The 24358-nt window shown below is 32.0% G+C and overlaps 3 protein-coding genes and 1 pseudogene across 3 annotated transcripts in view; 2 read left to right on the forward strand and 2 right to left on the reverse strand.

Moving 5' to 3' along the window:
- The window catches only part of LOC112038693 (isoleucine--tRNA ligase, cytoplasmic), an 82614-nt gene that overhangs the window by 33610 nt on the left and 24646 nt on the right, over positions 1-24358 (reverse strand). The window lies entirely within an intron of this gene.
- LOC112038909 (biotin synthase, mitochondrial) lies at positions 3734-9824 on the forward strand. The gene is made up of 6 exons (XM_024071749.2): positions 3734-4113; positions 4810-4989; positions 5871-5977; positions 7120-7325; positions 8472-8611; positions 9292-9824. Exons 1-6 carry the CDS (start codon positions 3886-3888, stop codon positions 9598-9600), a joined length of 1170 nt encoding a protein of 389 aa, XP_023927517.1. The 5' UTR covers positions 3734-3885; the 3' UTR covers positions 9601-9824.
- LOC111999903 (pentatricopeptide repeat-containing protein At1g09900-like) lies at positions 19250-20895 on the forward strand (annotated as a pseudogene).
- LOC112038739 (mitogen-activated protein kinase kinase kinase 20) lies at positions 21484-22782 on the reverse strand. The gene has a single exon (XM_024071586.2). The coding sequence runs from the start codon at positions 22657-22659 to the stop codon at positions 21553-21555; it is 1107 nt and encodes a 368-aa protein (XP_023927354.2). The 5' UTR covers positions 22660-22782; the 3' UTR covers positions 21484-21552.

Below are 24358 nucleotides of genomic sequence, written 5' to 3' on the forward strand. Positions count from 1 at the left end.
CCCCCCCCCCCCCCCCCCCCCCTTTTTTTTTTTTTTTTTATATTACAATCACGTAGATTTTTATTTTGACAGATTTCTTCATAGCCATTAGATTTAATAGCAAAGAAGTTTTTTTGGGGTCTTACCTGAAAAGAGTCTTTAAAAATATATTTCTTTTATTTTCTCTCTTTTTTAAATTTTTTGCTAAATTTTTAAGTATTCCTAGAGCATGGAAAAATTGTGTTCATTCTTCTTATATTTACAGTGGACTCCACTATAAATTTAATGAGCAAACTCCGTCATAAATATGAGAGAATGTAGTACCATTCTCTGTACTCTGAGAGTACCTAAAAATTACTCATCTTTAGACCTAAACCTTCGATCCACTCTCTAAAAATGTATTGTTGGGGAACCTTTCTAAACCGAGTCCCTACAATTGTTATATTACATCCTATATGTTAAGGCATATCAAATTGGCATAGCTTGGCCCCTAAATTTTTTTTTTTTTTTTTTTTTTACTCCACCACTAGTCATATGTGTATAATTTCATTTAAATTATTTAATAATTAATAAAGATTAAATTTTTAACAAAGTATAAAATATGTAAATATAACCAATCGACCTAAACCCAATTAACATGAGTTATTTTTTTTTTATATACAACATAGAATTTTACTTTAGTCTAATCTAAGTGTATATGTGTGTGAAGCTCCCTCTTAGAGACTTGAACTACTTGTGGAGTGTCCATTGCGCCAAGAGTGTGTGGCGATCAATTAACATGAGTTGAATTGAATTGATTTCTACACATGTAAAAGCATTCCTATTTGGGAATACAAAATCCATTAAAATGCAAAATGCATTTCCAAATAAACAAAATCACCCCAACATTTGAGAATGCAAAAAAAAAAAAAAAATACAACTTGGTACAGTAAGACTATATCAGATCCAAACAAAGCCTTCTCCTCCTTAACCCCGAAACCCAACTTTTGCAAATACCCATTCATTATCATTCACTCTTTCTATTCCTTACCATATCTTAGATCTCCAAAAATAACAACCCCGAAATCAAAGAAGCATCATTAGAGAGAGAAATTTAAGGTAAAGAGCGATATAAGTTATGGGTGGCAACATTACGGTGGCTTGTGATGAGGTGGCTTTTTTTAGGTGGAGATTTTATTGTGTTGGGTATAAAAATGATTATTCTAATACGATGTAGTATAAGAAGTAGGATGTATTGTTAAGTGACAATGTAAAATAGAGAAAATGGTAAAAGTTACTTCATTTATTTTAGATTTGTACTTTAACAATACATCATACATCCCATACTCTACTTAACAATACATTACATTAAAATGATTTAAAAAAATTCTCCTTTTATAATGAGATGAAACTAAATTCACCAACAACAAAAACAAAATACCCAAAGCATAATTTAAAAAATGTAGGAAGATCTAATATAGATCTTCACAGTAGCATATTGTATTTATTTTTGTAGTCCCACTCCATTTTAGCTCCTCAAATGTTGTAGTGTTTTGTCCCTTTTTGTGAACATTAAGCGTTATTTTACATTTCGGCTCACCAAATGAAAATGCTGGTTTTAAAAAACAATACAAAAACAAAAACAAAGAAACAATTTCCCATCTGACTGTCCACAAACCCCAAAGAGTTTTAAAGTTTAAACAAGTCCAATCCTGAGAGCATCCACAACCAAAAATCTCATCACATCCTATTTTACCATCCCAAAAAGCTACTTTATCAATTATAACATATCATTTTTCAATACACCCAACATCCCAAAATTCTTTTTTTTTTCCCAGTTTATTTAAATATTATTTTTTATTATTTTTTACTATTTCTCTCTCTCTCTCTTTTCCTTTTCGTCTCTCTCCTCAACCTTTAGCACAAGAACAGATCAGAAAAGAAAAAAAAAAAAACAACCAACAAGATCTTTCTGGGTCTAAAACATCACCACCACCATAGTAAAACCACTGTCACTCACATCCCAGAAAACCCAGCACGCCACTAGCTAGCAACCACCACCACAACCACAATAGCCACCACCATGCCAGTATATGAAAAGGAGATGCTCTCTCTTTCTCCCTCAACCTCTAGCACCGGTTTCAACACATAAAGCCACACACACATACAGACCCATGATACACTGATCCACCTATCCAAACCCATCACCACACACACACACACACACACACATAAACACAGGTAATCACTCTTTTGAAACAAAATGTTTCATTCTTGAAAAACCACAACAAAAAAGATTAAAAATCAAGATTTATAAGTTTCATTTTCTCTCTGTTCTTTCTCAACTTTCTAGGAAATTACCAAACAATTCACAAGCGACAACAAAACCAAAAACCTTCTCTTATTTTCTTTCATCTTCACACCAAACAAAAACAGAACACAATCCAAGAGTTTCAAACCCAAAAAAAAAAAAAAAAAAAAAAAAAAAAAAAAAAAACAAATCAAAAGTGCAAAAGAAACCTACCACCGATGCTTCGTCGGAATTGCCATCGGAGCTCCGATTCAAACCCATCGGAGCCCTCACGCCAATCCAAACCCAGCCTACCAACCTACCGTCATCAAAACCCACGATCTCCATCGTTGTCAAAACCCATACCTCCAAAGAAACCCACCTCCGATGCCTTGTCGGAATCACTATCGGAGCCATCAGAGCCCTCACGCCAAGCCATTGGAGCCATCTGATTCCACCGTTGAGGAAGTCACAAGGCCTTGGGTCTGAAGAGAGTAGAGAGCAGAGGAGAAAGAGAGAAGGAAGAGAGAGAAAGAAAGAGAAATAATGAGAGAGGAAAGAGAAATTCCCGGGTTAAAAAGGGTAGAGAGTATTTTTTTTAAAAAAAATTATACCATTCAACTACAGTACCATCTTACAAATAAGATGGTATTGTAGCACTATCTCAAACAGTACCATCTTACAAATAAGATGGTATTGTAGCACTATCTCAAAAAAATTTAGCCTTCCCCAAGTTTGGCCTCTCAGATGCTGAGCATTTGTTGGGCTTGAATGCCAAATGTATTTTACATTTGGCATATGACAAGCCCATTGCTGATACTCTGATAATATTTCGTATCAAATGATGCTATAATAACTATATCAAAATTCAATAAACATAAAATAGTTATTTGTTAATAAAATAATTATTTTTATATTGATCGTTTATTAAATTTTGACCAAGTATTATTTGGTAAGTGATACAAAACACTTTTTCTTAGAGCATTAGCATTGGGGAATGCTAATGCCAAATCTAAGGGAAATTTGGAATTTTAAGCCCAAAAATAATTTGCATTGGGAATGCTAAACAACAGTATTGCAAATTTTTTTGCAATACTGCTACAGTGCAATTCTAAACATAAAATTGCACTGTAGCAAGTATTGTAAAAAAATAATAATATTTTATTTGGAAGAAAGCTGAAAATGAGAGAGATGGGAGAGAAGATATATTATTTTATTATGTAGATATATTATTATAATGAGTAGAAGATGGAAATAGAAGTTTGAGATGTGAAAGTATTATAAAATAGTATGGTATAATGATAAAGTGAATTTTTAAAATTGTAAAATAGAGTAGCATTGAAATTTTTCAATGCTAATACTCTTAGACCAGGACAGGCTAGGTGGGTAGTAGGTGACGTCAGTGAGCAAACGTGGCAAATGGAACAGTCACAATTGTCTTTGTGTCTCACTCGTGTTTTTGAGTTAGGTGAGCGGTGAGCCAACTCTTGTTTCCCATTTCTACTACTACACCTCGATTTCTCAGTCCGCTCTCTCTACCCTTCCTCTCCTCCTTCCATTTTCTGGGAAAATTGTTTTTCTTTTTTTCCCGAGAAAATTTTAAAACCACGTCTTTTCCATTTTCTCACTAATCAAACATGTTTTCGGTTCGCTCAATCCTCGCTCTCCAGCTAAGACGCTCAATCCTCCTACTGCATTCTTCTTCTTCTTCTTTTTCTTCTTCGTCTTCGGCTTCGTATTCTACTTCTTCCGCTGCTGCGGTGCAAGCCGAGCGAGCGATAAGCGAAGGTCCGAGAAACGATTGGACACGAGACGAGATCAAATCCGTCTACGACTCTCCGGTTCTCGATCTCCTTTTCCACGGAGTGAGTTTCGGTTCTCTCTTCGAATTTCTGTTTCTCTTGCTTTACATTTGATATGCGCTGTTTCTGGTTCGTTCTGTGAAGTATGTGTATCAAATCTCTGTTTGGTTGCTCAGAAAATGAACTTTCTAGTGTAATTACTATTTTTTTGCCTTCTTTAGAACCTTTTGAAAAGAACAGAAAATGAAGACAAGCTTCTATGCTGTACATTTATGTGCATTATGTGCAATTGCTGTGATGCTTTTGTATAAATTTTGTGAATTTCAGTTTATAGATGCTTTGTTGAAACTATAAAGTTTCTCTCTTTTTTGAAATATTGTTGTTTTTATGATTGTTATATCCTGCTGTTTGAAGTGTGTGCATCAACTTTATGTTTCATTGCTGAGAAAATGTAGGAAAGTCAAAGAGAAAAAAAAAATGTTCTAGTGTAATTGTGTTCCTTTTTAGAACATTTTAAAATAAATAAAAAAAGAAAAGGAAAAGGAAAAGGAAAAGTTTGTTCCATCCTGTACATTATGTGCGATTCTGTGAGGCTTTTGTAGAAATTTTGTGAATTTAAGTGTATAAATGCTTGCTGAGTTTGTCTTATATGAAGAAAAAAAAAATGTATTGCAATTATTATTGTTATTATGATTGTTAGGGTTAATTAAATTAATTTAATTCATAAAATGAATATATTTTTTTTTGTGTGTGTTTTAGGCTCAAGTTCATAGACATGCACATAATTTTAGGGAAGTGCAGCAATGTACTCTGCTCTCTATCAAGACGGGTGGGTGTAGTGAGGATTGTTCGTATTGTCCTCAATCCTCTAGATATGACACAGGACTAAAGGCCCAAAAGCTTATGACTAAGGAGGCTGTTCTGCAGGCTGCAACAAAGGTTCAATCTCTTTGCTTTTAGATGCTTTGCCATTTTGCCTTTTAAAGTTCAGTCTTTTTAAATAGACTAATGTAATTAACTATTTTTATGTTACTCATATCCTAATTGTTGAATAAAAACCCTTTGTCTCACTAAGTGTTCTACTTTATGCCCCCACCAATCACAACTTGCACGCACATCCTTTGTTTTTCCTTATAAAGCAATCAAAATTTAAAATGGAAAATAATCAAACACATGGCATATTGAAGTTGGTGGAACACTAAGAATAGGATATAGGATTTTTTTTCTTTTTTTTTTTTTGTAGGAGATTTCCATTGTGCCCTCATGTATGAATTGATTGTATTTTTTTACCTAAGGTAATATGTCATTATTTAAATTAAGTTCATTCCCTCTGAACTAAAATGTTACTAGTTTCTAAAAATGTCATCCTTAATTTAAATCAAATAAAGTAAATGGAAACAGCGTACTAATTATTCTTGATATTGGATGAGTAAAGGGAGTGCTAATTACTCAAAAAAATAAAGTGTAAGTTAGGCAAGTAATGAAATTTGTGTCCATTGGCTTTTCAAAGCTGATGATATATAGTTTACTTCAGGCTGTGTTATGGTTGAAGTATAATGGGCAAAAGTAACCAGTCTTCCCAAATTAAATTTTGATATAATTAGTTTGAGCTATCAAAATAGCCACACTCTGAATTGTTATCTCCTAAACTGCATAACCAGATGTCAGTACATTTTGAGCTCCTGCCTAAGGATCAGCAGTTTAAATTTTCCTGTTGATTAAATCGAATTTTTTGAAGTATTCATGAAATCCTTTTGCTGCACATTATCCATTTCCTTTTTCTTGGAGCATCATTTGGTCATATTCTCATTCTTTGGCAGGCAAAAGAGGCTGGTAGCACACGTTTTTGCATGGGTGCTGCATGGAGAGACACCATCGGAAGAAAAACCAATTTCAACCAGATCCTTGAATATGTAAAAGAAATAAGGTAATGACATGTCATTTATAGAACATACTAAGCACTTAGAAAATAGAAGCTTTTTGTAAAAAAGTAAAAAATGAATTTATAATGACCAAGAGCTTGGACCCCTATCACTCCATATGGATCTCAAAGACATTAACTCACACTTTGGTAAATTGGTAAATTAAAATTATAATAAATGAGTCATGATTTTGACTTATTTTGCTCTTCTAATTAAATTTTCATTTCAAATTATTACACTCTTTTATTTTGTTGGCTATAATGTGAAATATATGCATGGTCAGAAGGGGCTGCAGTCTCCTAGGTGATTTATTACTTTTTTTTTATAATGGTTCCAGGATCATATCCACTTATTAGGCCAAAAAAAATAAAGAAGAACAAAAAACCCAGCATTTGGACCTCTAGAAATAGATTTTTTTTTTTTTTTTTTTTTTTTTTTATCATTAAGCAGAAGATGCTGCCAGATGATTCTTAATGTGACTGTTACAGAGAAAAGAATAAACGAAGAAATTTTTTTAATAAAAGACTTTTTTTATTAAGTTTTTCCCCCTTTTGGGGTGAGCATATAATAATAAAACTGATATTTAATATTTTTTTTCCTATAATTCTTCTATAAAAAAAAATATTAAAAAAAAAAAAAAAAAAAAACAATAATGCATATCATATTGTGTCAAATATGGGCCGCCCACATGCCAATAAGAAGAAGAGAGTAAGAGATTAAATCAAGGAAAATAAAAGGAGAGAAGAGAGTAAGAGCTCTGAGCAGTGCTGTATGTTTTTGATAAGTCATGACCATGTTTCCGACATGTCTTTGTTAAATGGCGTAAACTCTAAATAAAAGAGTCTTCATTTTTTTTTTTTTTTTTTTTTGAGAAAGTAAATAAAAGAATCTTTGTTCAAATGGAAAAGGAAAAAAAATATTTTGGAGGGTGTTTGACAAGCCCAAAAAACTGAGCTAGCTATCAATAGTATGATGCATTTCAAATTTTTGTAATTATTGAACTGGTTCTTAATATGCTATTTTTGCATCTGTAATAATTTGAATTTTCATTTTCTTATAAAAAATATATTGAATTTTTATAACCTACGTTCATACCACACTTCCATCTTATGTTTAACTTATGTCAGAGGTATCTTTAATGTACCAGGGATATGGGAATGGAGGTGTGCTGCACCTTGGGCATGCTAGAGAAGCAGCAAGCTGTAGAACTTAAGAAGGCTGGCCTGACAGCTTATAATCATAATCTTGATACCTCAAGGGAGTATTATCCAAATGTCATCACCACAAGGACTTATGATGAGCGCCTAGAAACCCTTGAGTTTGTTCGTGATGCAGGGATTAATGTCTGTTCAGGTAATTTAGTTACTGTCTTGAATATATTTCGATCAGACACATTAATTGTTGGAGTATATTGTAATCAAGCCAAATTAATGTGGTGAATTTCTTCTTCTTATTCAAAATGTATATAGAATTTCATAAAATGATAAAAGTGGCCAAACGTTTATGCTGGTTCATTTTTATCAGGATAGAGCACTCTTTTGAAATTGGAAAGTGGAAAAAAGTCTAATTAGTTCCTATATATAGCTAAAGAATTTTCTGCTAGACTCATGTCTCACTTGAAGTTATTTTTCTAAGCTTGAAATTTCTTCCCCTACATGCTAGGATGTTTAGGACATTCTTGACCCGGTGAGTTAGCTTGTAAAATCACTGGTACTTCATTTTATGTGGTCTATATTTCATGCCAGTTTCAGGTCTTATCACGTTGTGTCAGTTTACAAGAGGCATGTGAAATTACATTTGATTGGTACCCAATCCTCCAAAGGCATCATTGAATTTTCTTTATGTATTTTCCAAGTCAGTTCACAGAATTCTTGAAAATGGAGTTCAATATAGGTTGAACTATAACTTTCTGGACTGTGTTAGCTAAGTGTCAAAACTGTCACCAAAATCTTAGGCTTCTCTAATATGGACAGAGGTTTTCTGGTGGACTTTAACCATAAGATTTCTAGAACTAAGGAGGTTATCTCACTAAAAAATTCTTAATAACTTAAAATTCGTTAATTCAAAAGTGGCCCCCAAAGGACAGTGGTTTTTTCATTTTATTTTTATGGTTGTATTGATGAATAATGTCGTATAATAGTCTCTTTCTGTATCACATCTAGAAATGTTAGTTATTTTGCTTAGGAAAAAATATTTTTCTTTCTATTGTTGTTTTAGAGGTTCCTACTCTGAACATGTTCTCAAAATTGGCTTGAACTAGCTTTTTAAGTTGCATTTTTTTAGGTAATTAATAATTTGAAAAAAATAATACATATGATGGGTGATTGTAACAACCGTGTTTGTCAATAGGGTGACTCCCTAGCCTTTGACTTATCTTCTCTGCATTCACAAATCGCAATCTTAAATCTGCTTGAAAAAAAAAAAGAGGAAAAATGTATATCACTATGAGTCACTATATCATGCAGGAATGGTGATTTACTTTTTAATTTCTGTTAATAGGAGGAATAATAGGGCTTGGAGAAGCAGAAGAGGACCGAGTTGGTCTTTTACATACATTGGCAACACTACCTAGTCACCCTGAGAGTGTTCCCATCAATGCACTGCTTGCAGTGAAAGGCACACCTCTTCAAGATCAGAAGGTAAATAGTTCTTATTCTGTTTATCTTAAGAGTCTATAATATTGGTTGTCCCAATTCTTGTGCATGCTCATAATATGTTATTGAACATATTGACTCTATACTTTTATTGAAGTTGAAAATTCTGTACTCTATATTTTGAATATTGCAAGTTTGCAACTGGTAGGGATTAAGGCTTTATTATCATAGAAAGGGAAGCAAGTAAAGAATAAAATAAAGTTAAAAAGGAAACCATATGAAAACAGGCAAAATTAATTTGAAGAGGCCGATCTTGTATCAATACCTGCTTTTGGCTGCATCCATCACCCGTGCTTCTTTCTACTAGGGTTACATTTGAATCATTTAATGATGAAATAATTATCAAATGAGAGTAGTAGTAATTCTTCTATAGTCATTGTCATTAAAATACCCACCACTAGCACTGGAAACAAAAGAAAATAAACCCTTTTTAAATTGTTTAATTATATTTATATCTGTCTAGAGCCTTGTAGCTTAACTGACAATTCCTTGAGCGCGTGCTTAGAGGCTAGGTTTTTTTTTCTTTTTTTTTTAATCTACTTATTTCTTTTTCTTTCTCTTTTGCTTTAATGAAATGAACATTCACAAAATTCTTTCCAGATTGTTTATAGTTTTTAGCAGCTTAAAAGACCCTCTTTTTTTTTTTCTTTTCTTTTTTGGTTCAGCCAGTTGAAATATGGGAGATGGTTCGAATGATTGCCACAGCACGCATAGTCATGCCCAAGGCAATGGTCAGGCTGTCAGCTGGAAGAGTTCGGTTCTCCATGCCTGAGCAAGCATTGTGCTTTCTTGCTGGTGCAAATTCGATCTTCACTGGGGAGAAGCTCTTGACTACTCCTAACAATGATTTCGATGCTGATCAACTCATGTTCAAGGTGCTTGGACTTGTTCCAAAAGCTCCCAGTTTTGATGATGCTGCAGCAAATGTCCATGAAGCTGAGGCTTGTGAGAAAGCTGCTTCCAGTTCAGGTTAAATTCACAGAGTGCATGTTGTATCCTATCATTGTAGAAGAAAAATTTTTTTTTTTTTAATTACGTCATCATTGTGGAATTAGGTACGACATACATTTGGTCCCTTGGGCCATGTAGTTGCCTTTTGCGAATGCAAATGGTAGGTTCAGAGTAATTTAAGAGGGGTGGGGAATATGATTTATATTCAATGGTCACTTCTAATGACACGGGTTCAATTTAGATATCAGTATCAGTCTGCATATTTTCAAGCCACAGGCCGCATTAAACTTTATACTGATTTTTAGGGGGCTTGGGTATATACAGTGTCTACAAAATTTTTTACACTGTTGAGGTTGTTGATTATGATTGGTGAATAATAAAAATGGTGTCAATGGTAGTCTCATGTAAAAGAGATGCCGCACTAATCATAATTTACCATCGCACTCAGTTGTGAAATTTGTGTAGCATTATTGAGATTTATTATGTTCTTTGAACTTATACTGAATACCAGCTTCAACCGAGAAAAATCTCTAAAGCCCCCATTTTTAATAATGCCGAAATCAGTTTGAGAGTAACAACTACGATTTTGGCAATAGAAGCTTTACTATGAAATTCTCATAAATTAAACCATATTTTTTCTCAGGTACAGTAAGCCATGCAATTTTAAATTTTCAATCAATTGCTAAAAGAAATAATTTTAAAAATCACATATCATACTTGTTTTAACAAGATATTCCTAGAGTGCTTGAGCAAGCCACCATTAATTTCGCAGAGCCCGTACTATTGACAATGTTGTTCTCACCGTCCATTCCAGAAATAGTGGTTTTGTTCAAGAATTTTATATATGGAATTATTTTTATTAGTGTTCTTTATCAAATTAATTCCAATATCAACCAAAATGTTCTTTCAGAACCTGAAAAGGTCAAAATCATTATTTTTGAAGTCCGCTTGATCAATGAGGATGAATAGTGCAAGCCTCAACCACAATACCACAGGAGAAACATTCAATGAGCCAAGGATCAAATAATAAGTATACTCTTTGATTAATGAATTCAGTAAAATACAGACCATTCAGTCTCCATGTAGTTCAAGTCCTTGGTCTTGTACCCATCCCTGAAGTCAATCCACTACTTATCCTTCACACTATCTTCGCCCACTATATACCAAACAATACATCAATACAAAATAGAATACATACAAAATGTGAATTAAAGATATGATGATTTAACATTTTGAAAAAAAAAAAAGTTCAGACCTGGTTACAATGATCTTGCACTTTTAATTCCAATACCAAAACCATTTTGAGATTATTCATAACTTCTGACTTGTCAATAATTTGATTTTTTATTGCTCTAGTTTTGGTTAATTTATTAGTTCAATCTGGGAAAATTAAATTATTGTGTTAAATAGGATCATAGATTACAATTTTAGACTCTGGTCAATATAATTGGTAGGAAGCTGCTTGAGACAGCACAATTAGGGAGTTAATTGGGACAGAATAATGATGGAATTATGGATGCTAGCACACTGCATTCAAGTTCAAGAAAGAAAAGCCTCTATACGACTATAACTAATCCCTTGTAATCAAGAAAGAACCATTGCAAATCAAATTCATTCCTCTGTCTTCTCATGCTCCATAAATCTTCCATTGCAGCTTGAATCTGCTGCCATCCAGGAAGTCTTATGTTCAGACATAATACCAACTTCAATTTATAATTGTCTCTAATATCTCTTGGTTTGGTTAAGTAAGCTAATACCAACATTCACAATGTCAGTTATACATGGTCTTATTGCAGTTCAACTTTGAATTTCAATATGATTTCAAGGAGATCTGTCAAAGTATCATTCCTTTTGAAAATTTTTGCAGGGGGACTAATTATCTTGACTCTAAGACCAACTATTCTATAAAGAAACATTAATAATAATAAAAAAAAATAATAAAAAACACGAGGATTTAGAACATATTTTCCTTATTGGCCAACACTCTTAAAATGCTATTTTGTTAATTCAGCAAATTTTGTCTCTTATATTATCTTTTCATCTTTTAATTGTATCTTTGATACCACAGTCAAATCCAGATGGAAACTAGAATAGTACAGCAATCACAAATTGAAGTAGAAACAAGGATATCATACAGTTTAAGTATGCCCTGCAGCAAAATTTGCTTAAGATATTAACTCTCGTCCATAAATGTGGACTATCATCTGTCCTATAATATATATATATATATATATGCACAATTTAACATACAGCTTACAATGAACAACCTTACTGTTATAGCCAAACATAACTTTTAGGGTTAGCAGCAGATTTACTGCTCTTCCAATCGAAGTCGTCAACAGTCTCAGCTATATGATATCAGGTTCAAAGGGTAAAATAGAAATCTAAAGTCAATGATGAAGGCAGAACCACTCCCTTAATGGCAGCACAAGGTTTCTTGGCTGATCAGAGTTTAGAGTTCCAGTTGCCTTAATGTAAAAATATGATCGTTAACATTACCAAATACACAGTCACCAAGCCAATCTTCAGATTGCTACATTTTTTTAATGTTCCTAGATACCTTATAACTACAAATTTGGTTTTAGTAATCTTTTAGCCCACCAAATGGATGTGCCTAGCCGAAAAATCAAAATTAGGGGACTCCGTCTGTACTCCACTAGTAATGAGTTCATATCATTTTATTTCTACAACACCCTGTCTTTTACATCCTTCCTTATTGTTATTTTCAGTGTTAATGATTGCCTTCTCCTTCCCAAAATCAAATTTTATATCAAATCCCCTTTATTTTTCTCATGGGTACAACTTGAGCTGGTTCCCCTTCGTAAGATTTTATATATAAATCTAAATTCATAGAAAACCTCTATATATGTATATATATCGGGTTTTATATTGTACATCTATATTACTTATAAATTTAAAATGTAATATTACAGGAATTATATTATGTTATATTAACATAAAAAGAATACATGTGATTATAATATACATACGTACATACATAATATACTTTCTCAAGGGTATATGTTGACATAAAATAAATTATAATGATATGACATTTTAATTAGAATAATAAAACACATTTTTAACACATTAGAATGCTATGTTTATAAATTTTCTTTTAAAACACTTTGCTTATAACATATGTTTATAAAATTATTTTTAGCTTATGTTTATAATAACATATAAATTATATAAACAAAATGAACACATAAAATAAAGAAACAAAACTATTTGGATCCTATCTTACTATTTCAGTGCAAAACATTTGACGATAAAAATTGTCAACTATGAAGAGTATATGTACAAAAAATGTATCCATTTGTTAAAATTGAATGATCTTTTAAAAATTCAAATTGTATAATTTTATTATCAAATAAGTATTATTTTGTTTTGGTAAATGAAAAGGCTAAAATGACTAACTTGCATGGAAGTTCAACATGATGTTGCCAAGGCTAGTTATTATGGAGAATCATAACATAGAATGTCTACTTTACAGTTTGAACCAAAAAAAAAAAAAAATCTGGGTAGCAGCATTGTCATGCAAATGTGTAAACGTAAAATATCACTTAAAAGGACCTTCTGAAGAAGGTTACAATATATATATATATATTTATTATTATATATATATATATATATATATATATATCAACATCGACTCCATGGCCAAAATGTTCTCTGTGCCTAAAAATTACAAAGTTTAATCTCAAATTGATGTTATATTTATATTGTTCTCCTTCTAACTTTATTAAATAGTAATTCTAAGAGTTAAGAGTTTTGTAACTTAATTGGCACCTCTTTATGTAAAAATGTTTGGGGATTTAAGAGAGAAAATGTTTAAGAAAAATAAATTATAATAGAAAATAAAGTTTAAATATCATTGCAACAGGTTACATTATAGGAGGTTCATGTAGTGTTTTTCAAGGACGGACCCTAGAGGAAATTCTAGATGGTGCCTCCTAAGATTGGTACATGAACCACAAAAATGAAAATGAAGTTAATTATATACACACACATACTTAATACTTTAGTTCCTGATTGTTAATTTCAGAAGTTAATAAAAAAATTTAAAAAAAAAAAAAAAACAAAAAAAAACATTTCTACAAAGTACAAACTTCATTTTCAAATAAAAAAGTTTTAATCTTTTGTAAAGTGACATAAAAAATTAGTTAAAAAAATTAATGTTAGGGGATATTTAAATTGCGACGATTGGAAAACTTTGGCCCTTAAAAAACAAATTTAAGGGGCATTTGAAAAATATTGAAGTCCTTGAACACGCACAACGACGAAAAATATGTAAAAAGCCTTTGAAAACTAAAATGACATTTAAAAAAAATAGAAGAAATAGAAAAATAGAGATGCACAAAGACATTCTCGTAGTACACAAAATTCAACTAGTTTTATTCACAGTGGAAGTACATTATATGATTGTTGTAGTGTTTATGTTGTAGTGAATTATATATGTTTTATTACAAAATTTGCCATGATATACAACTTTCAAAGTTTTTATAAGGGCATTTGCATTAGGAAATGTCATTCTATTCTATTTTACCATCCAAAAAGTTATTTTATCAATTATACAATATCATTTTATAATACACCAGCATCTCAACTTTAATTTTATAATACCACACATTAAAATAATATAAATTATACAATCAAATAATAAACAAATTATATCTCTCTCCTTTCTAATTTCTTCTCTCTCACTTTCACGCATAGCAACCATCCTCTCAACACACCACCTCCAGACATCCACCACGTGACCCCAAACCGGCCACAATCCCAACAAAATACCAATCCACCACCGTGTCACTCTCTTTGAGCAAAATCAAAGCCTGTCTCGCCATCTCAGCCACTCAAAATTCATAGTCCAAAATTCAAGCAAAATCAAAACCCGATCCACATCTCGCCACCCACCGATCTTGCACGCCAATCTCGCACCCCTATCTCCACCATGCCGATCTCCACCGTTGTCAAAACCCATGACCCACCGTCTCAAAACCCACGCCGACCACGCCTAGTCAGTCACAAACCCACCACCACAGAGAGAGAGATAGAGAAACCCAAACCACCAGATGAGAGAGAGAGAAGGTCATCAGAGAGCATGGGGTCTTGGGTCTAAAGAGAGCAGAGAGCAGATGAGAAAGAGAGAAGGAAGAGAAAGAAAAGAAGAGAAATAATGAGAGAGGAGAGAGAAATTTCAGGGTTAAAAAGGAGGAGAGAGAGTATTAAAAACTATTATTTTTTTTAGAATTGAGATACAATGCATTCTAAAGGTAAATTGCATGTAGCACTATTGCAAAAATATTTGCAATGGTTGATTTTTAGAAGTCCAATGAAGCATGGTTTTTGTGTGAAAATGGTAAAATTTTCCTACATTGCCATTTAACAGCCCAGTGCGAATGTCTAATGGTTTAAATATATCAAAAGTCAAATTATAGTTTATCTCTTTATTTATTTATTTATTTATTTTTTTGTCATTACTAAGCCTTAGAAGTGTTTTCTCTAGGCGGATGATAGTAATTACCATTGATCCAAGAAGGTCCAAACTTAGTTTTGTTTCTCTTTCCTCTCTATCGTGTTAAGGGGAAAAAAATTTGACTCCATTTCAAATCATTTCCACCACCACACACCCTTAACACAATGGTCACTCTACAAGTAAAGTGCTTGTGAAGTGTGGAGGATAAGGGCTGAGATTCAAGCATTTAGGAATGAGTTTCACAAATATACACACTTAGATTAAGTTATAATAGAATTTTTATCTTGTATAAAAGAAAAAAAAAATCATTTCCCTTTAATTATGATTTATGAATGAATTGTTTAAGTGCTTCAATAAAATAGTTCGTGTCCTCCAATCATCCTAGCATATTGTATATCAGTCCAGTGTATCACCTTGGTATCCTATACATTAGTGTCCAATAAAGCTCTTTTTCTAGCTTTTTTTCTATGTGGCACAAAAGTAGCTTTTCCCAAGAATAAAAAATATCAACCAACAATTAATGCCCAACATACAAATTTCTTTATCTATATTCAAGACATTCATTTTTCTTTCCTCTTCCTTTTATTTCTCTCTATTAGGACTATACATTTCATACAATAATTTTTTTATTCTGCCTTGATATAAAACTTTCAAACTTTCAAGTTTTTACATGGCATGAGCTGCAAACACAACAACATCAAAGTAATTAATTTGAACCCACTTAAAAAAATTAAAACCCTACCTATCTTCAAAAACCAAAATAATTATAATAGTCTACACACACACACGCATATAATATATATATATATTATATAATATATATATATATATATATATATATATATATATCTAAAAATAAAGCATAACATTTATTTTATATATATGTGTGTATCTAAAAATTGAAGTATAACATTTTTTTTGCTATACTCCTATTAATTCGCCTCATCCTCCACGTCATTGCTACATCATTATTGTTTTTGTATTTTTTTTTTTTACCTTTAATTTTTTTGACAATAATAAATATATAAATACATTGACTTTACAAATTCATCATAGGAGGTTTTAACTTTACATATACATCTACTTTAATTTTAATGTTATAATTAAGTGTTACCATACATATTTCTCTTAGACGGTTTTAATTTTGCATATAATTTTGCCCCTTTATCTTCCTTTATTTTGGCTCTTCTTATTCTTATCCTCTTATTATAAATTTGTCACTCTCTTCCATTTTATACATATTTTTTCCCACACAAAAATGTTATTTCTCTCTCTCTCTCTCTCTCTCTCTCTCTCTCTCTCTCTCTCTCTCTCAATTCTTTTCTTTCTTCTTTTTTTTTTTTCATCTTTCATTTGAATTTTATGAGGTTTGTACTCTCATTGTCTTATTATTGACTAATTCATATGTTTTCCTTGATGCAAGTATTTTTTTTTTTTTTTAACATTTTATTTACAACACTAAATACTTTTAATATTGTTAACCAGATTGGGGGAAAATATATTATAACATGTCCATAATTTGTGTTGTTGTCAAATTTTAGTTTATTTGGAAAACAGCTGGATAGTCTGAACAATATGATAAAGAACAGTTAGTGCAATTGAAAAAGATGGTCATTGTAGAGTTTCCTTTAATTGATTGTAAATATTTTGTTTAACAAATTAGCACCAAGTTATGTATTTATTAGATGATATTTTTAGATACTTGAGTAATTGTTTTAAGCATTTATGAATATTTTGTATTGCTTATCATTCTTATCTCATTAGTGTGTTTTTTGAGATTTTTAAGTTCTTTATTTATCTATTCATTTTTCGCATGTTGGATTTGATGTTAGGTTAGATTATAACAATATTAACACAATACTTCTTCTTTTTTCAAAAAAAAAAAAAAAAAAAAATCTCTACTTTTTCCCCTATGTACTGGTAGGTTTTTTTTTTTTTTTTTTTTGGTTAAGAAAAAAGAGTTACAATCATTATGTATAAAGCTTAAACCAACAATCTTGCTTAGAATAGTAACATATGTCTATTGCGTTACTTCAAAACCTTATTAAAATTTTGAATTTGATTATGCATTGAATATTTGGCTTGATCACATCACATTTGAAATGTTTTACATATTTGGGAGAATGAGCTTGACTTTGTTGTGAGTTCTATTTTTCCTTTTTTTTTTTATTTGAGTTATAGTTTTGTTGAATTTTATTAATTTTTTTATATGTTTCTCGGTGTTTTTATTGTACGGTAGAAAATTTTGGGTTTGAAAATGTTTGATTAAAACTAAAAAAATAATTTCCAAAATTTATATACTTTTTAATGATACACAAAATTTTATAACTAATTTTATTTAAAAAATAGTGTTTTTTCTACCTTTCGAATTTCTAAAAAAAATTGTATTGTTTTCATTTTGTATAGCAAAAATTATATATATTACATTTGTGATTGTCTCTATAATAACTGAAAATATGATTATGAAATACATTACTATTTAATAAATTAGTCCAAACTGTATAAAAATAAATTTAATGAGACCACCTAAAAATATTATCACGCGCAATGTGCAGGGCCGCAACTAGTAATAATAAAAATCAACTCAAAAAATCATGAAAAATTATATCTTTTATTGGTAAGAGTACACGCAGTTGGTGGGTCTTAAATCCAAAATTGTGACCTTCACCTTGCTCTTACACTGCAAGAGATGCCATTTCACTAGAGTTCATTGGCATATGAGAAGTAATAGAAATTATGACCTTCAAGCATCATGGATTGCCCACATCAATCTCTACCTAACAACCTTAGATGCCTTTGAGTTGAATACATAGCTCACTCAAAATGAAAATGACTAAAATAACAAAACCTAAAAACTTTGATATCTTCCTTGCACGAAAACTTTCCGGCAGCCATTAAATTAACCATCAATTGAAGTAGAAACAGAACACAAGTTAAACAAAGCTACAATTGAAGTAGATTACTAATATCTTTATGCTGCATCTCCCAGATACGGTGCTTGAGGGCTAAGGACACTGCCATTTTTTAGAATCTACCTCTACTAGTATATAAGTGAACAATGAAAATAAAAAGCACTTAAAAACAGATGTTGAAGAACCAGAAATGCAAAATGCTTTATATTTATTCACTCATTAGTATACAACTTCTGAAACCAAAAAATAAAAAATCAATTACAATGAAACGAAATGATTTACAAATGCAAAAAAAAAAAAAAAAAGTTTGCTATGTCTTAAGAAGTTTGTAGGCATGGTGATTCAGGCTTCATGGTGGCAACAATTAGGTTGTTTTGGTTGAACTGTGAGCTTGTGTTATTGATATTAAGTGACGCAGTGACCCCGATTTACCATTGGATCATTTTTTATCCCTATAAGAAATCATCGTCATCCCTCCCGATTTACCATTGGTATTATTTCCGCTACATACTCTCACACTCGCATAAGCACCAACCATATTCAGAGATTTTGAGCAGATGGAGTGTGGAGGTCTTAGAATTATTTCTACTCACTTTTTTGAAATATATATATATATATATATATATACATATTGGACTAGCTTAAAATTATGTCTTGATTTTAAAATAATAATGTTATAGGCACAACGAAAACATTTTTACAACAAATTTACAAAAAGAAAAAAATCTAAGTAAAAAGTTGTTATTGATTTTCCTATAGTCCCATCATTGTCAATTTTTTTTTACATGCCATTAATTGTTTGATGCTTAGGTTCTATTGTGAAAATATTATGCCTGTAATTTTTTTTTTTTTTTTTTGCAAGTGCCTGTAATTTTATTGTTTAAGAAAAACACGCATTTTATCAAATAATTTTAATTACTACGTTGTGCCAATTTTTTATTGTTTATCTCAGTACCAAATAATAATAATAATAATAATCATTCAGTAATAATTTGGAAATATTTTATTTTAATTAAAAAAGTTCAATTTGATTTTTTTTTTTTTTTAAATTTGAGAGGAGGGATATCCATTTTTTTATAAAATGATAAAAGAAAAAAAGAAGGAAAAAAAAAATCCCCTTGTGAAGAATGATGCATTGATAGGACGTTATCACAAGTTCAACCAAATTCAAGGCATGATCTTTAGAACTAAACATGGAGCTCTCGCTCTTTCTTCAAACCTCTTCAAAACCCTCACACCCTTTCTCAATTCCTCTCCATTTTCTTCAATTCCCAAACCTAACTTCTCCACTCCCACAAGACCTACTTCACTCATTGTACCACCACCACCAACAACAATAACAACAACCTCACAAATATTGATGATTTGTTAAAGGGTTTTAAAGAAAAATTGAATTCTAATCTTGTGCTTCAAATTCTGATGAACTATAGGCAGTTGGGTAGGATTAAGACCTTGGAATTCTTTGCTTGGGCTGGAATGCAAATGGGTTTTCAGTTTGATGACTGTGTTTTTGAGTACATGGCTGATTTCTTAGGTACGAGGAAGCTATTTGTTGATATCTAGTGTCTTTTGGTAACTGTGTTCTTACATAAAGGTTGAGTTTCATGTCGAACATTTTCGATTTGTACTAGGTTTTTAGGTAGGCAAGGGAGAGTTAGAGAAGCCCTTTGCTTTTTTCAGGAAATGGAATCACAATTTAGGTGTAAACCTGATAATCTTGTATACAATAATATGCTCTATGTGCTTTGCAAGAAGGAAAGGTCTGAGGAGCTAATTGATTTTGCATTAATGATTCTTAGGAGAATCAAATTTCCGGATACGTATTCTTATAGTAATATTCTTGTTGGTTTATGTAAATTTGGTAGGTTTGAGACTGCACTTGATGTATTTGGTGAAATGGGTAGGGCTAGTTTCTCATTGGGGAGTTGTGTTCATTGAGTGCAAAAGAAGGAGCTGTTGAGAAAGGTAGAGTGAAAGATGCTCATAGACCCTTTACAACTTTAGTTCCGAATGTGAGTGCTGACAGTGATGCTGTACAGCCTGCAGTTGCAGTGTTTTGGGCAGTTCATGAGATGGGTTTATTACCTAGTACATTTGTTATAAAGCAGCTAATTTCAGAGCTTTGTCAATTGGGTAAAATGGAAGAAGCTGTTAAGTTGTTGAAACTTGTTGAGGGAAGGAAGCAAAGTTGTGTGGAAGAAGGTTACTCTATTGTCATACAGGCATTGTGTGAACACCGATTGGTAGAGGAAGCCAGCCATTTGTTTGGGAGGATGCTCTCCCAGGGCATGAAGCCAAAGTTGGTTATTTGCAATTCTGTTATTTCAATGCTATGCAAATTAGGGAATTTAGATGATGCTAAAAGGGTTTTTGAGATTATGAATAAGAAGAGATTCCTTCCAGATAATTTTACTTATTCGGCATTGATCCTTACTTATGGTGAAGCTAGGAATTGGGAAGATGTTTATTGCTTATTGATTGAGATGTTAGGATTGGGCTTATCTCCCCATTTTCACACATATAGTTTAGTGGATAAATTTTTGAAGGATAATGCAAAGTTGGATTTGTTATTCAAATTGGAGCGGAAATTGGACTCTCAGATCTTGCAGAAGCTCTGTAAAGCAGGTGAACTAGGGGCTGCTTATGAGAAGCTAAAATCAATGCTTGAAAATGGTTTTTATCCACCAGTCTATGTCAAGGATGCTTTTGAACATGCATTTAAAAAGAGTGGAAAATTGAAGATGGCTCGTGAATTGCTGGAGAAGATTGAAAATGATTGCAAGCCTGATGAGACAGAAATAAAAAGTTCTGAATAAACCATCAACAAGAAGTGTATTGTTTCTATTCCCACATTGTTGTATTATTTCTGTAACACATCTCATAACCAGAATCTTTGAGAACCTGTGTGCTTGTTCATTGCATCCATGTAGATATATCTGAATTTTCCAAATTTAAGCCACCCTTAAAGAACAAAGGTAACCTGTAGGCCTTGTTATTATTATTATTATTATTATTATTCTAATCTGTTAGTACCAGCACTACTGCTACTCGCCCATTTGTTCAAATCTATGAATTTTGAATGCTTAGTTCACTCAAAATGAAAAGGACTAAAACAATTGAACCGAAAAACTGACTTCTTCCTTGTATTAGCTTGCACAGTGATAACCCCAGAGCAATTATATTCTTATTTTTGTTACTCCATCAATTTATCTTCTTTTACTAATATCTTTGATATCACAGTAAGCTACAGATTGAAACAGGATTACTACGATTGAAGTAGAAACAGAACACTAGTCAAACAAGGCTACATTGAAGTAGATTACTATTTATTTAGGCTGCATCTCCCAGTGACCCTGCTTAAGGGCTAGGGGCACTGCCAAATTTAGAATCTACCTCTACTAGTATATAAATGAGCAATGAAAATCAAAAGCACATAAAAACATTAAATGGTGAATAACCAGAAATGCAAAATGATTTATATTTACTGATTCATTAGTTTTCAACTTCTGAAACCAAAAAAATAAAAAATCAATTACAATGAAAAAAAAATGATTTACAAATGCAAACAAAATGTTTGCTATGTCTCAATTGGCACAAACAGTAAAAGTGACGGGAGGTTGGCAACCCTTGATTGCCAAAGGATGGATATGTTTGTAACATGTTCTCTCCACTGCAGCAGGGATGTCCTTTTCCTCTTTAGATGATGAAGAAGGAACAGGTATAAAACTCGGCAAAGCTGAAGGACAATGCTGTGATTGAGGCTTTACTCCAAGATACTTCTGTTTTGGAACTTCAGCCAATTCTTGAATGAATACTTCTTTACACTCACCTGATTCTAGTAAAAAGAAGTGACTCAATAGCTCAGTAGCCGTCAACCTCTTCGCAGAATGCCTCACAAAGCAGCAACTCAAGAAGTTTTGGGCTGCTTTTGAAATATGGTGTGGAATCGTCGGTGTTTCAGTAGCAATCCGAGTCAAAAGTTCAGATTTAGATGTACAAGCCCACGGTGGTTTTCCTGTCAACATCATCAGCACAGTACACCCAGGTGCCCAAATATCTGAAGGTGCTTCCTGAATTCCAAAAACCACCATCTCAGGAGAAAAGAGCAACCGTGTGCCTCTGACACCACTACCATCTCTCACATTGTGCCTCTTTGCCAACCCAAAGTCTGCAACTTTAGGAATATACCCATCTACTGTAGGCACTAACAGGACATTGTGAGGCTTGATATCACAGTGAACAAATCCATGGTCATGCACTTGCTTCAATCCAATCAGAATAGACCGAGTGCAATCCCTTACTAGAACCTCAGGCAACCCAGTACCAGAACCAGTTTTCTTGATAAAATCAAACAAGCTTCCTCCCGAAGCAAACTCAACAAAAACGTTGTAGATGGAATCCCCAGAGCAGTCAGTTGTGATGTCTGATCCAAAGCTTTGAACCACATTAGGACACCCTCTTAAAGCCTGAAGAACCAGTTCTTCCTTCATGAGTGAAGATGACGCAGAAGCAGCGTTTTCTGATTTTACAGCCATGATTGAAGGAAATCTCCTACAGGGTTCCTTCAATTTCGCAATGAAAACAGACCCAAATCCTCCACGGCCAAGCAATTGACCTCTGCACCAAGATGGTGATCCGTAACCAGCATAAACCTCACCGCCCGCACTGAAGTCCTCTCTGGTTCGCTTCATCCCTCCTACGATACAACCAAAAGATTCTGAATTTCGATTGACTGTGCAACAATGGTAGAAAGTTGTATCGAGTAGTGGGTTCGAAGAGAAACAAGAAGTGGATTATAGAAAATAGTAACTTTGCTGATAATGGTAGGGAAAAAAAAAAATTAGTTTCAAGAAGTGTTCTTCTTTCAGATCATACTGAGCGGAGCCAAACAGAGAGAGTAATTTGATGCTTATTCTCAACGCTGACTATATATATTAGTCGGTTTTAGGGCTGGAGTTAACGGTCGGATATTTCAAACTCAAAGTAATCAGAATCTGTTTCGGTAACTCCACATCAGCATCAGCACCTAGTTGGTGTATCTACGCCCAATAAAAAAAAGTGACACGTGTCTAAAAGAAACAGATCAGCATGCAACGTCTTAAAAAGACAAATATACCCCTCCCTGAAAAATTTGAAATCCCCGCCTTTAGCACCCTTTTCCCCCTTTTTCAGCAAAATGAAAATCAAAACTCTCTCTCCATTTCTGCTTTTTAAATAGCTAATAAGAATTAATTTTGGAAAACCGCCGTTGCTTTTTCTAAACGCTAAAACTAACCAAAGTCGGTCCCAGAATAAAATGTCTAATAAAAATGTAGGTAATTCTAAAATTTTTGTATTTTTTTTTTTACGTTAGTAAATAAATTAATTATAAAATCATGATTTCCTCGTTTTTTTTTTTTTCTTTAAAAAAAAAATTAAAGCTAGACTATATGTTAATAGTAAGGAAAAATAAATATAAAAACAAGCTTTATAAATTTAAATTGAGAAAATAATTGAAAAAATATAGGTAATTTTACAATTTTTATATTTATTTTTACATTACTTAATTATAGAATTAAACCCCTCATCTTTTTTTCTTTTTCTTTTTTTGGTTATTTAAAAAAAAAAATTGAAAGCTATTAGTTAATGAGTGGCAGAGTCAATAATTTTGAAAGTTATCAGAGAGGCAAGATTTAAAGATTATTTTTAAAAAGGCAAAAACAAAAACAATTGTATACCAATTCTTTTAGAACTTGACTTGGACTCATTATTATACTCATGATTTTCCATAATTTCTATTTCGTGCAACTATATATCTCATATTGAAACAAAAATAACCAATTCATAATTACCAACAATTAAAGTAAGAGATTAATCTTTTTTTTTTTTTTTATAACAAGTAAGTGATTAATCTAATTACATTAAATTTAGATATCTAATTTTATTCTTTAAAATTTAGATATTTAAAGTTGTATACACTTATATTGCTTTGATTGCTTTTAAAAAATATGTACAATTCAACTTTTTTTTTCTTCTCTATTCTTCAAAGTATTATATTTGGGTTCTTAGTCGAAACTTGGAACTAGAGTTTGAAATTTAAATTTAAATTTCTAAGAGATGGAGGAGAAAGAAGATAGTGGAGGTATGGTACAAGGACATTAGTTAGTTAGTGTTTTATTTTTATTTTTTTGAATAAAAAATTTAAATACAAGACCCACCATTGAATATTTATGAAATAAAAAAGAAAAAAAAAAGTTGGGATAAACGTTTTCCATGAATATTAGTGACATGCTTAAATCCGGACTTGATAGAAGTTTCTTTTTTAAACCAAAATAATGTAGCATTGTTTAATCGTGGAGTAAATCCTTTAATGAATCAGTGATGTGTAATCTTTTTTCCCCTTTTTTTCTG

This window comes from Quercus suber, unplaced genomic scaffold (genome assembly GCF_002906115.3).
Source record: "Quercus suber isolate HL8 unplaced genomic scaffold, Cork oak 2.0 scaffold_329, whole genome shotgun sequence".
Lineage (NCBI taxonomy): Eukaryota > Viridiplantae > Streptophyta > Magnoliopsida > Fagales > Fagaceae > Quercus > Quercus suber.